General features: G+C 39.6%; 1 protein-coding gene across 3 annotated transcripts in view; it reads right to left on the minus strand.

The window, feature by feature from the left end:
• Positions 1 to 8133: 8133 nt before the first annotated feature.
• LOC124171701 (trypsin-4-like) overlaps positions 8134 to 14466 on the minus strand; it is an 86305-nt gene continuing 79972 nt past the window's right edge. For all 3 annotated transcript variants that reach the window (XM_046550959.1, XM_046550960.1, XM_046550961.1), the window contains 4 exons: positions 12952 to 13169; positions 11900 to 12105; positions 9015 to 9072; positions 8134 to 8344 (listed from right to left, as the gene is read on the minus strand). In XM_046550959.1, the coding sequence (XP_046406915.1) occupies positions 8220 to 8344; positions 9015 to 9072; positions 11900 to 12105; positions 12952 to 13169 (607 nt within the window). In that variant the 3' untranslated portion in view covers positions 8134 to 8219. The remainder of the gene's footprint in view (positions 8345 to 9014; positions 9073 to 11899; positions 12106 to 12951; positions 13170 to 14466) is intronic.

Raw genomic sequence — 14466 nt, forward strand, 5'->3', positions numbered from 1 at the left:
CTCGGTTGGGGATCATGATGAGGCCTCCTTAGCGGGGGGTTTTCGGGGGGCTCCCACGGAAAATTTTTAGAAAATTGCATGCCTGGAAATGGATTTCGGCGAAACTCTAGTTCTAAAAAAAAAGGTAAACAGAAGCTAATAAAAATTTCAATTTCGTAAAAAATACTATGAAAAGTGAGAATTTCAATGGTCATAAAAGTTTATAACGTATTATGACTTTATTATCTATGTAATAAATCTATAAATCTTGATCCTTGTAACCGCACTGAAATCTAAAAAAAGTCTCTTGCATAACCTATCCGAATAACCCTTTCAAAAAAGCAACACATGCTCTTTTATCTTCTGACAACTTTATTGTATTCATTTTTTATGTGGATAAGATTTTTACGCTGGGAATTTTGTAAATTAAGCGAATAATGAAAATGCATAGTTTTATAAGAGAGAAAGAAAAACTTTGGTTAAAATAGTCTGAGTATTTTTTATAACACCTTTTATTTCACGACAGACGTGTGTGTTGTGGGGGTCCTCTCATCTCGGAGCCCTCTGCAATTGCCGACCAGCCGACCGCCTTCAGATCGGACCATGACGCATCAAATTCACACAGAGTGGCTTAAACACTTAAGAGGACGTATTAATCCATCTCCACCGGTATTTTATCGTCAAATACATTCATTTTAACGTATTCTTCACCTTGAAAATTGGTATGATATTTGGAGGAGGCGACCGACAGCTGAGGTCATTTGCGCCATGAGGGAAGGGCATAGAAGGAAGGGTGGAGAGAAACCCGGCGTCGGAATTAGCCTGCTCTTAACGAGAGGCGCCAAGGGGACCAACGCTTTACGTCCCATCCGACGGACGGAGTGTTTCGCTTGAAATGTCCTCCACATAGCATTCAAACAGGGATCGGGCAGCCTCTGCAAATTTTCTGCCACCGCCGGGATTTAAACCCGAGCCTACAGTGTGGGAAGCCAACACACTAGCCACAACATCAACCCGATCTACTTCTTGAAAATGTTCGGGTATATTCGTATTAATATTTACCAATTCCTCAAACGTGAAAAAATTTTCAGTTTTTTCTCGGACGTATAATGATCATGCTTGAAATACGTTGAAAAACATTTTTTCGGTACCCTAAAAATCTGAAGATGACAGCGCAAGTTTCAAATGAGTAATTCGGGGCGAAAAAATGATTAACACTATCGGTGGAGTGGCAGTGATTCGAACTCATAAGGTATTTAGTTAGGTTAGCTAGTGAGGGTAAGCAACTAAATGAGATGAATCATGCGGCGTGTATTCGGAGGATTCTAGTTTGACTCTACGAGTTGGAAAATGATTTTTCCTCTTTGTAATTCTCGCTCTTTCTTTACACTAACGGCTGACTCCATGAATGGGACACACCACTTCCTCTTGAATTATTGTATTTAGTCATTTTCGCCAAGAATAACTCGTTTAACACCTAACTTATCATCTTGAAAATTTCAGTATGTACATATTTGACCTTTATCTGTGCTAAATTAAAAATGAATGCATGAGAGTAAATACTGATCTTAAATTTTAAAATGTGAAGTAGAAGCAAATGTTCATTAGCACTACCATCTACCTAGAAAAGTAGAAGAGATCGAAAATACAATTAAATTTAAATAAGCATAACGTCGCGAAAAAAGACTGGTTGAGCGAGAATACGTACTCTCTCAAGCTAGTAAGTCTCATCGCAAATTAGCCAGCGGTTGTTTCATAAACTTGTGTTTGATTGGTTCAGAATAGATACCCGATATGCGAGGTATTTATTGTTACTGTAGCTAATAGGTTTAAAATTCGCGACCCTGATTTTTACAGCCTATATTTCGTACCCCCTGGGTAATGATTTTAGGTCAATCTACTACAACTCGACCTGTTTATCGTGAGAAATGTACGCCTCAGTCAGAGGAAAAGGGTCGATTAATGGAGTTTTTTCGGTTGGGACGGCACTACGGCTGTCCTATTGCTCGCGTTGTAGATAACTTCCCGCATGTCAGGTTGGCAAAAGAAACGAGGCAATCAGAGGTGGAGATTGGAATGACGTATCGCTAAAACTATGGAGCGACCATTCTTTGAGCATTATATCCCTTTGTGGAAGAGAGCAGAACTATTGCGTGCACTGTCAACTTGAAGACACATCTTAAAGTAGTAAATGCAACAAAAGTATATTTGTGTCAACCTCCGCGCAGTCATGTAGATAAATGAATTAGCACTATTATAATTCATTTTCGGGAATACGTCTGCGTGCTATTAATATTTAACTCAACGTTTCGATCCACTTACTGGGAACGTCGTCAGGAGAATGAAAATATAAACACCTATCATACCGTTGGAAAAACTGGTCCATTGTTGTTAAGGTATTAAAAAAAGTAAATAAAAATAAAATAAAAGCCAACTTCTTTAAAACATCTAATATAAAAAAGGAAGATGAAAGGTGGAATATTGTAATTAAATTTTCGAAATGTATCTCTTCCACACATGGCTTAAATTATATCCATCATCCCTGTTAAAATTCATTGGTCTTTTAGAAATTTCTATCGCCTCTCTAATAAGCCGTGGATAATATGCAGATTTTCTTGCAATGGCTTTGGCCTCATCCAGGAGGATCTTGTGTCCTGGCCCCGACATAAAATGATCGGCGACAGCTGAAGTTTCCCATTGCCTTGCCTTCAGCGCCCTTTCATGCTCTTTCAGCCTTGTCACTATCTTCCGTTTGGTCTGTCCGATGTAACTAGACCCACATGAACACGGAATCTCATATATGCCTTCCATTTGTAATGGGGGAACAGCATCAATGACGGATGGAAGTAGGTCTCTGATCTTCCTCAACGTGCCAAACCTGGTTTCAACGTTGGCTTTTCCAAGGATGCGAGCAATCCGGTCCGTTGTTCCTGATACGTAAGGCAGAACTGCAAAAGCACTTGGTTTTGTTTTCTCCATCGGGGCCTTGACTTCCCTTAAAGCTCTCCTAATGAATGAATTTGCATATCCGTTTCCTTTTAAAATAGAAATAAGATGTTCCATTTCACTTTCTACGCTATCTTCATCAGAAACGGCAAGGGCTCTATGTCTTAAGGTCTTGATAACGCAGGACTTCTGACGCGGGTGATGGTGTGATTCCGCGTTTAAGTACCTATCTGTGTGGGTCTTCTTCCTAAAGACCGAATGTCCCAAGCTTCCGTCTTGCCTTTTCCTTACTAGAACATCAAGAAACGGTAAGGAGCCATCTTCTTCGATTTCTTTGGTGAACTTGATGTTATCATGAATATTATTCAGGTGTTCATGGAAATATTCAAGAGCCTCTTTCCCGTGTGGCCAAATAACAAAAGTTTCATCAACGTATCGGAGCCAGCATACCGGTTGATATTCACTTGATGAAAGAGCATCGGCTTCAAACTTCTCCATGAAGAGGTTAGCTATGACCGGAGAGAGAGGGGATCCCATAGCAGCTCCCTCTACTTGGGAATATATTTCTCCGTCGTAGCGAAGATAGCTGTTTTTGAGGCATAATTCTGCGAGATCGGGTACATAATTAGGGAGCCCTTTCTGAGTTAGTTCCCTTAAAATCAGAACTGAATCATTAACCGGAACTTTAGTAAAAAGACTCACAACGTCAAAACTGACCAGAATATCATTCTCTGATGTTCTTAAATCCTTTAGTAGCTCGATGAAATGGCTTGAGTTTTTAACGTAGGATTCGGTACTCCCAATAAAGGACTGAATGTCTCTAGATATATAGCGGGCCAAATTATACGTCGGTGAGTCGATAGTGTTCACAATCGGTCGCAGAGGTATTCCTGCTTTATGTATTTTGGGAAGTCCATACAGTCGTGGAGTTTTAGAGGCATGAGGAATAACTTTCCAATGATCTTCTTTTGGAATGGAGGATAGCTTGATTTCTTTCTTCACTCGATTTTCTAAGGCAGCTGTCGGGTCCTTGTTAAGTTTAACATACGTCTTATCATCCAAGAGAGAACGGATTTTAAGATCATAATCATGCTTATACATTATAACTGTTGAATTTCCTTTGTCGGCTGGTAATGACAAGGCTGAAAGAGCATGAAAGGGCGCTGAAGGCAAGGCAATGGGAAACTTCAGCTGTCGCCGATCATTTTATGTCGGGGCCAGGACACAAGATCCTCCTGGATGAGGCCAAAGCCATTGCAAGAAAATCTGCATATTATCCACGGCTTATTAGAGAGGCGATAGAAATTTCTAAAAGACCAATGAATTTTAACAGGGATGATGGATATAATTTAAGCCATGTGTGGAAGAGATACATTTCGAAAATTTAATTACAATATTCCACCTTTCATCTTCCTTTTTTATATTAGATGTTTTAAAGAAGTTGGCTTTTATTTTATTTTTATTTACTTTTTTTAATACCTTAACAACAATGGACCAGTTTTTCCAACGGTATGATAGGTGTTTATATTTTCATTCTCCTGACGACGTTCCCAGTAAGTGGATCGAAACGTTGAGTTAAATATTAATAGCACGCAGACGTATTCCCGAAAATGAATTATAATAGTGCATCTAATCGCTGCGAAAACCTTAAAACTAAAAATGAATTAGCACCCTATCTCAATGTCAATAAGATGATTTAAAAAAACCGTATATAACGTATTTTAAAATATTTTATGAATTCATGGCCAGGAAACAATTAAATTATGCCTTACATCGAAAAAACAAAATGATGGAAAAATGGCTATCAAATAATCTAGTGCTTAGAGAAATTACTCTTGCAAATTTGCTGTCGAAAAATCGAAAAGGATAAAGAATTGAAAGAGCCTTGTAGCATAAAATTGTAAAGTATAGAATAGAGACGCGATATATTTAGTGCTATTGTAGTCAACTGTACTTAAAATCCGTGACCCGCAGTCAATATTTCGTTTGTCGGAAAGTTGAGAGGCACACGTAGAACCAACTCAAGGACTTTCGGCGAGACCGCAGCGAGTGAAGCCTAAGGGCTCACCCGAAATAATTGAGCGATACACTCTCTAGGAAACCCCCGTCCAAGTGATCCCCAGACATGTACCTCCTCATCAAATGAACCCCCCTCCCGCGAATTTTTAATGGCAATGGGTCGGGCAGTGGGAAACGATTCACGAACGACGTTAAATTAGTAAATAACTGAACGGCCCACCTCAGTACCTGTCGGTGATTAATCTCAATGCATGCAAATATATGTGCAATATGTTTTAAGCACGGATGTTTATGCTTAATTTGTTCATTCATTCAATTCGAGGAAACCTAGTCAATACTTTTTGAGAGTATCATGCAACCATAAAAAATAAATACCTCTTTAAATGAAATGCACAGAGAGTATTCGTAAGGGGTTTTTTATGTTGCTTATAATTTAAATTAGACAACAAACTGAACACAGACCAGCATGGTGAAATGACCTACTTTATAATGTCGGTGATAATTATTCTGCTGATATTAAGCGAATTTAAAAAATTAGGGTATCGTAACATGGCACTGACATCATCGGAATACAAAGAAAAAGATGTGTATAAACTTAACTTTATATGGCACAAAATTATTTTAATTATTTTTCCCGTATCAGTATTAGAGAATTACGATTAAGCATAACGTTGACTAGTTGTATCTCTTTTGTGATTTCCGTGAAAGAGGCTCTGAAAATTTTAATTTTAATTATTCAACGGGTTCAAAGCCCTTGATTTCTTTAAATTACTCCGCTTTTATAGATTTTTTCGACTTGTTAACCAGAACTTTCAGACTTTCTGAACGAATAATGGCACCTAATCATCCTATACTCTTCTACTTTTCTTACTAAAATCTAAAGATTGCCTTAGAGCAGCGGTTCCCAAAGTGGGGGTCGCGACCCCCAAGGGGGTCGTGGGCCGTTCGTAAAGGGGTCGCGAGATACTAATAATATGGTGAACAACGTACTTAAACTTGGACGACCATTTTTAGGGGGTCGCGGCTAAAAAGAATGAGCTAAAATGGGTCGCGGAAAGAAAAAGTTTGGGAACCGCTGCCTTAGAGACATCACGTACCAAAACGACTCTTTTGAGAGCGTTCGCTCATTAGCACTGCCCCCTCGAAGTACTCATGACTAATTCGTGAAAATTTGGTGGATAAATTTATCTCTATGTAAATATTTTGCGAAAGTAAAAGAAAAAGCAGTAAAGTTGGTCGCTATTTTTATCCAGAGGCCATTATCGAGAGAGAGAGAGGAACTGAAAGGAATTCCTCTTCCGGGTTCTTGCTGATTCAATCTCAGCAGATCATTTTTATCGTGGCATCTCGTAACTGGACTTGAAATTATCTGATCAAGGACTTTGAAATGAACAGATGTGAGAAATATCGGCCCATTGACGGATATCTCTTTTCTCCATCATATTTTCTAAAGGTAGTCGTGCATTGAGGTTTTACTCTCGGAAATATAATGCTCATTTTCATTCTGAAATATTATTTAAATTGTATAATTCTTCGTTAAAACTTTCGCGGGTACTCGTCATGTTGAACAAAAACTTTTGGGCCACCCAAGAATTGAATTCAAAATCCCTTGAGAAAGCGACCATCATCGGTCAGGAAACGTTGGGGCCACCCAATAATTGACGCGGCGACATAGCCCAAAAGTTATTATTCAACATAAAATGCATAAGTTTTTCACGGCAGTAGCGTAGTATTTATAATGAACAGTTTTTTGTGTACTTTCAGCGGAAATATAGCGGGCTTCGTTCAGCTGAGAATGCTTAGGTGCAGGTTCAGTAGAGAATGCACATTGCTATTTGCACATCGCGATTGCCTAGGGACTGTAAAAAGATATTAAATGGGCCAAGTTCATAGATAAAATGTATATATAATCAAATATTGGTGCTCCAATTATTGCCTCATTTCTAAAGATCCCATGCTGATTATATTTCAGTTTGTTACCCCTGTATCTTCATTTCGTTCTCGGGTTTTCTGCCGCGTAATAGTCGTTTTTAGATAATATTCTCCTCCCATCTGCGAGGCATCTTCAGGTCAAAGATGGTCAGGAGGAGAAACGTTGCCTAAAAACAACGCGATCCCGAAAGCGAAATAAAGCAGTGAAATAGTATTTGCATTATGTTGATTTTTATCGCAGTGGTCTTATATTCACCATGGACCATTTAAAATATTCTTTCAGCCATGATAAAGCTGAGATATACCTGACTCAGCAGAGAAAACGAGCCGTGAAAGTGAAAGGCTAGTATTCTTTCGAAGAGTCAGCATCAGAAAACATCACGCAGTTTGAAGCTTGTTTAAATGATGTCTTCTATTTTCATACTTTGTTCTCTACCTTTTCTTCCTTGACTGATTATCCTCCTTATCTTGTCCATATTGATGTTTGTGGCATCTAACCAGTGTTCGGCATAGGCACCGTGCAGACATCTCCTCCACCCGTCTGGTAAAGCAGTCATCTTGGAGTTGTCTTGCCAAATAGCAGTCTGCTCGCTTTCAATCGCATCATATTTTCACGTAACTTGGTGGCTCTGTGTCCTCCGCGATTTTAGAATTAGTTGCAGATATTTAGAATCTATAGTAAGATCGCCAAGATAGCTCATAAATTGATGATCTGCATTATCTTTTGATCCATTTAATTCACCTGCGCCAACTTAAGCAAGTCAGATTTTCAAGCACTTGGCGATGCAAATAAAAACACGGTTTGCTTAATTCTCACCATGAAGATTTGATGCATCCGTGGTGAATGCATTCATATGATGTAGTATCTTATCGATGCCTTGTCCAATAAGAGAGCTCAAGTTTTTACCTCATGCATTCGTTGCGGTGGTTGTAATAGACTCAATATGGTTAGAATTAGTTTTTTTTATTGGTTGAAGATATATTCTGCGAAACGTAACATTTTTCTTTCTCTTGGAAGGTTAATCAGCGACCCTAGAAATGTTACCCGACAAATCTTTCCATTGATACCAGTCACATTTTTCTGCTTCATCAAAGATATCGGATATTAGAACAATCAAGTTTCTCTCATTACAACCCCGCAAAGGTGCATATTTGTTTAGTTTTTTTCGGGTAATTTTAAATTTATTTTGGAAAACGATTTTAGTTGTCAATGGGTTTGATGATGAAATGGCAGTCATGAATAAGCTACACCTCTTTTTTTCGAATAGTAAATTTAATGTCAACAAGCACAAAAACCATATAAAAATTAATTTACAGCCAATTATAACGTAGGTAACAGCTATTTAAACTGGCTGGCATAGGCAGCTGGTTCCTATGCTCCGGTGAATGAAGTCCGTGTATCTGGTGAGCTTTGTGTAAATTCCAGGAAAGTTCTTACGAGCACAGCCGCGACCCCACGACACAACGCCTGCAAAGAAATACATATTAAGCAACGAGGTGACGCGTTAACAAATTATTAGGGTCCCTTGGCAATTTTTCTGGGAAGTTAATGAGAAGGTAATGGATATTGCTATGCTTTTCAAGAAACAGAAAAAGTTACCAGAAGTGAATCATGTGGTGTTTTTTGCATGTTTTCACGTGCATTATAAAAGTAATGATACATAGAAATGATTCCTACGACGGAGAAAAAATTACAGGACGGTCTTATGACGTGCCGACCAGAACTATTGCAAGTCTATCAGCGGATTTTGGCCATATTCTCTTCAATGGAAGATACAGTTTATCGCTTGATTCTGCTTTAATTGTTAATATTTAGCTTAATGGAATCAGTTAGTCTTATTTCTGCACTATTTTATTTCGACCGACCTTGGCTTCAGCACAAATGCTATTTTAAAGGTGACTACATACCTTTAAAATGGTATCATTTGCTGGATCCTAGGTTGGTCGAAATAAAAGAATGTGAAATAAAACTAAGTGATTTCATTATGTTAAGCATATACTCTTCAAATGTATAATTATTTGATAGTGGCAATGTAATTAGGCGGATCGCATGAAAAGTGTTTGGAAATCATTCAAGTTTTTTTTTCTGTTTCAACGAACAATTTATAATTGTGGCACAAGAATTGACATTCCCTTACCAATGATTTCCGTGCTTCCTCCTTTGTTGAATACGTGCAGGGGTCCACCGCTATCGCCCTATAAGATAAGTACCAATGACAAAATTAATTTTAATTAATTTAAGAACCTTGCTACATACATGAATAGGCTTGAGTTATAACAGTGCTTAATATTATATAAACTTTTAAGTAACTTTTTGAGCACACGTAAAACAGGGGGAACCAATTATGCATTTACCTTTAGGGGGTATTTTACATTAAAACCAGCTTAGAACCATTAGAAATGATACAACCGTACGCTCTGCACTTTGGTTTTCACAGCCAGGATTATTTTATGCCTTAGCAAACTGAAGAATTTTGTTGCAATATACTCAATAATCATTTTTATTGAAAAATCGTAAAACAGGCTATTTTAAGGTATTTATAACCTGGAACTTAAAAAACATTGCAACTTGTTCAATGAAGAATGAGACAGTGATAGCGTGAATTTGTGGTATTTCTCAATAGGTGACGTATTTATGTTGAAGTAGATCATGTTCCTCTTTTAGAATTTAATGAAGTATTAAGCATTAATATTTGACAGAAATGATAATAATTCATGTTTAATCTTGTTTGATGAACTTCTACTCGCGTTGTATCGGGTTAGTGACGAAATGCATCTCATCTCCCTCGACGAGAGCTGTCGGAATATTACAGTATTGAAATACACATAAGTCGATAAATAAAGAATATCACCATCTCGATGCTGTATCAAATATATACTATGCTTTATTTAAGTGAATTTTTAAAAAGTTTTTTTTTAGCTCGTAGCGGTTTTAATGATTGGTAAAATAGTAGGAGTTGAAGGAGCTCCTTCAACTCCTACAATATAGGATTTCCTTCAATTTCACCCGCAACTATTAATTATAGTCAAATAGTATTCAAAGCTACTGTCGTTGCATCAATGCATGTTAGGCTTTCCCAAATCTGTCTGCTGGGGTATTTGCCAAATATTGTGTCCCAAACATTCTGTGCACACAAAAATTCATAAAATGGCACAAAGTAACAAGTGCGCTCATTCATTGTGTTCTTCCAGCCTTATACTTTTTCGTCTGACTGACAGTCGTATAGGTGGTCAGGGCCGCTTGTGGGTGACATGCTATCGTCGTCTTACTGCTCGTGAATGGTAATACCGCCCACATCAAAACGACCTTGGCGTTGTCACAGCGACATATTGCCCCGGTGCATTTAGAAATTAGGGCAATGGGAGAGGGGGGCGCGGATTTGTTTTCAAGATTTGTTTTTATTCTTGATCGGATACGTTTTCACCGTGATTATGCAAGGGAGATGATTATCGCCTCCGAAGAGGGGCCCAAAGGCAGCCAATTGAGCAGGGCGATGAGACAAGCTTTTTGAAGAAAGTAAGTAATTACTCTGATATGGAACATGACTTTGCAAATTGCGGTCATTGGACTTTGTGTGCGAAGAAGATAATAATAAATAATGGAAACGTTCACAGATGGGTCGATTGGCGGAGATTGGGAGGTATTTTGGTCAAGTAGGCCAGTGAATTAAGTAATCCGAGAGAAGGCCTTTGAGGCCCTTTCTTAATAATTCACTATTTAGTAGGAATAGTTGAAGGAAGAAATTGTTCACCGGGTGAGGAGGGAAAGTAAGTTCCTCAATTGAAAAAAAAATATTGGAGTGAATTTTGAAATTGGTACATCTGTGTCGGTAGAATTCGTTACTACTTAATAGATTGGTAGATTTCATGGTTTTCGCCTGCTGCTCCAGCACTGACACCTTTCCACTCTGCCAGTCCCTTGTGTTTATTATGCCTGTCACTTGTAGACACCAGGAACCCTTAAGGTCACCCCATTTAACAACTGTCTGTTTATCTAGGTTGCCATAATCATCTGCTTCACATAATTCAGCGAAATGCTCTAGTTTGGAAACACGCCCAGTCGAGAATGAAAGGAATCAAGGCTTGGTGATATTGAATCGTTAAGAGCAAACCTGCGCTTCACTCTCCCATCGCCCTCATTTTGAATGCGCCGAAGCAAAATACAGCAGTGGTAACATCAATGTTCGGGCCCAACATGGTTTAACTTAGGTGATGTTACAAGATCTAGTGTGTCAATGTAACCCACCACCAACCTTGCACCAAAGTTTACCAACTCAGTGCTGTAAAATAGTGGCTGAAAAGCTAAATGTGGTTATCTTCGATGTGAGCAGAAAAATCATCTCTGAGAAATAAAAAAAGAGTTCCTGCCATTCAGCGATGGATGCAGTGGCAGATTAAAGAGGGAGCGGCAGATTCCCCCGTGTTTCCAGAAAAAAATTGAAAAGATTGAAATCTTTAATGTGGCTCTTCAATGAGAGTTTTCTTTCACCAGCTTATCAAACAATGTCTAAAAATAATCGATGAATATCTGAAAGCCAATTGTCAATGCATATCAGAACTCAGGTGCATTATCGCTTAAAGGTTGTACACCAACGAGGGATAGCGAGGAAGTGAGGACTCCCTCCAACTGGGCCTGGAACTGAGGTGAGGCAGGGGTGGCACGTGCCCCAGGCGGCAGATCTCAGGGGGCGGCAAAATTTGAAAAGTTTTTAAATTCTTTTAACTAAATTATTCAACAACAATTATTAATTTATAAATTGTTAAAAAATAATATTAATTAAACTTCTTATTAGCAATTATATGATGTGTTATTTCGACTACCGCATCTCTAAAAAATTGCTTTTGGATGTATTATATTTTTGTGGTGGGGAGGGAAAGGGGGAGAATGTGGGTGAACCAGGGGAGGGGGCAGAAAACTGATATTTTTCCACGTTGACATAACTATTAGTTCCGGCCCTGACTCCACCCCCTAACCAACGGCCTTAAGCCGCCCGTAGGTGGAAGTGGTGGATTGGGTTTGTACCTGGCAAGAGTCCCGTCCGCCGTCGGTGTATCCGGCGCAGAACATGTTTTTGGTGATGCGGTCGGCGCCGTAGCCCGTGGAGTCGCACTCATCCTTGGACATGACCACAACCTCCACCTTGAGCGGGAAGTCCGAGGTGGGCTTGGCCTCCTCCGTGCGACCCCACCCCACCACCGTCGCCTTCTCACCCGTGTAATCTCCGTCATCTGAAAGCCATGAAACGAGAATCCCTTTTGTCAAGAACATCCAACTTCGATCACGAACTCGCCAAAATTTCACGAAGGAAAATGTATTTACCTTGACCGTTATTCGAACCCGGATCTCCCGTATTCGGGATAGGTGATCCACCAATTAAGACAACAAGGCATCTTTTTATTCTCTAGAGTTTTTTTCGCTCGTCCTCTAAAGCCAATAAATCTTTGCAGAGGAAAAAAGATGCCTTGGAAGTGTATGAGATTGAATAAAGACAGGCGGAAAAGGAATTTCTGGAATATATTATTTTATTTGCAAAGCTGTTGACACGGTAATATTTATTAGTCCTTTTTTGGTAGAGTAGACGTGGCGCAAATTCGGAAGACAAGGGTTCGAATACCGGTCAAGGCTCAGATCATTCCTCTGAGGAATTGTCGCACTTTACGAGTATGTAAGGGGGACTCTGTAAAGGCTGGCTACCTCATGGTATGTTCCTTGAATAAGGTCAATCATGAATTTATAAAATACTTTGCGGAGGGAAAATATTTATTCCATCATGAACAAGGACGTGGACCGGCCTCGTCACATCCGTTGAGTTAGATTTTTTGTTCATTTGATTGTCAATATTTAGATCATTTGGCATCCTCTTAAGGAAGCAACATAAGATTTTTTTGTGAAGCATATCAATACCAGCTACCGGAGTATTTCTAGTACACTAAATAAATGTTGAACGAAATGGAATGGGAATTAAAATTGTTCATTCATTCTTAAATTTACTCGCACGTGTCAGTGCATCATACAACCAGGCATTTTGGGGGGGGGGGGGGTCAAGGGTCGCTGGTGTTCTCTGCAGTACTCACCGCGAATGGGCAAGCAGACGGGTCTTATTTTGCTGGAGAACTCGACGGGTTGGTCAATGGTGATGATGGCGATGTCGTTGTCGAAGGTCATGGGATCGAAGTCCGGATGCATGGCGACACGAGCGATGCGCCGCACCACGGCGTCGCCGGCACCCGACAGCCGGATGGCCGTGCGATCGTGCGCGCCAAGCACCACTTTGATGTCCTTCTTGTCGAACCTGTGGCGAAGAAATAACATCGCTTGAAGGTGTCACACCATTTGATGTATGATTCTGGATTCTTGTAAGCCATTTACGCGGCCGCGCTAGGAGAGATGCCCGAATGGCGTAGAAATGTTTTAAATAAAGGCATGAGGACAAGCAAGTAGGTGTGGACCAGCCCTGTCAGTCAGCCAATAGTAACCCATAGAATAGTAATTATTGTCTGCTTGGAAAATAATGAGTTTAGAATTCTGGAATACATGCATGAATTTCCATGAAAAAATTCCCGTGAACTATGAATCGAACCACGGACTTTTAGCTTTCGCCACTGCGCAGATCACTACGCTATCCAGTTTCTATAACTAGTATGGTATGGTATTTATAGGAGGCGACCGACAGGTTGAAGTCATTTGCACCATGAGAGAAGGGTATGGAAGGAAGGGTGGAGAGAAACCCGGCGTCGGCATTAACCTACTCTTAAGGAAAGACGCCAAGAGGACAACGGCTTAACGTCCCATCCGACGGACGGAATATTGCGCTTGAAATGCCCTCCACACAACATTCAAGCAGGCATCGGGCATTCTTTGAAAATTCTCTGCCGCCGCCGGGATTTGAATCCGAGTTCAACTGGTGGGAAGCCAACACTCTAGCCACCACACCAACCCGATACCCTTCTTAAACTTCTATGTCAATCAAACCGAGGCTCATGGCTCTTGATGTTAGGTCTCGCGGTCCATCAAGGATGGCATGGTGAGAGAGAAAGGACTTCAATGATACCACAACCGGTTGAGAACATCGATCCTCAATTCCTAATTTCAAAACTTAAGTCTGGAATAAATCACTTAATTTGCAAAAATATTGATGCGGCATTAATTATTAGTTCTTTTTCTGCTTGGAAGGCATTCCAGAATCCACGGCAAGGTGGGGTGCGCAGAAGTATTGTCTGCTCCAGGATGGTGAATAAAAAAACTAGCAATAAATTAATCGTGAACAATTAGCGTGAGTCATTCGGTCAATGGCGGTGTTTATTGAAATAATCTGAGCGGAACCTGTTTTAAATTTACGGAAAAATTAGTGTCGTATTTAAATTCTACCGAATCAGGCGTGTTGTAGTAGAAGTTCGACATATAAAAGTAGAATTAATTGCATTTTTCTTTCGTAATTAACATGGAAAAGCAATCACATTTTATTTTAATAAGTGCAGTGTTTGTTTGATTTTGAATGAGCATGAGAATTTTTAAGCACGAAGTTTCATGGTCATTTTTTCATGCGCTTTCTTCCGTGTTTTGTTAACTCAAACCTTGAATCAGCGAAG

This window comes from Ischnura elegans, chromosome X, assembly GCF_921293095.1.
Source record: "Ischnura elegans chromosome X, ioIscEleg1.1, whole genome shotgun sequence".
In the NCBI taxonomy this organism is placed as follows: Eukaryota; Metazoa; Arthropoda; class Insecta; order Odonata; family Coenagrionidae; genus Ischnura; species Ischnura elegans.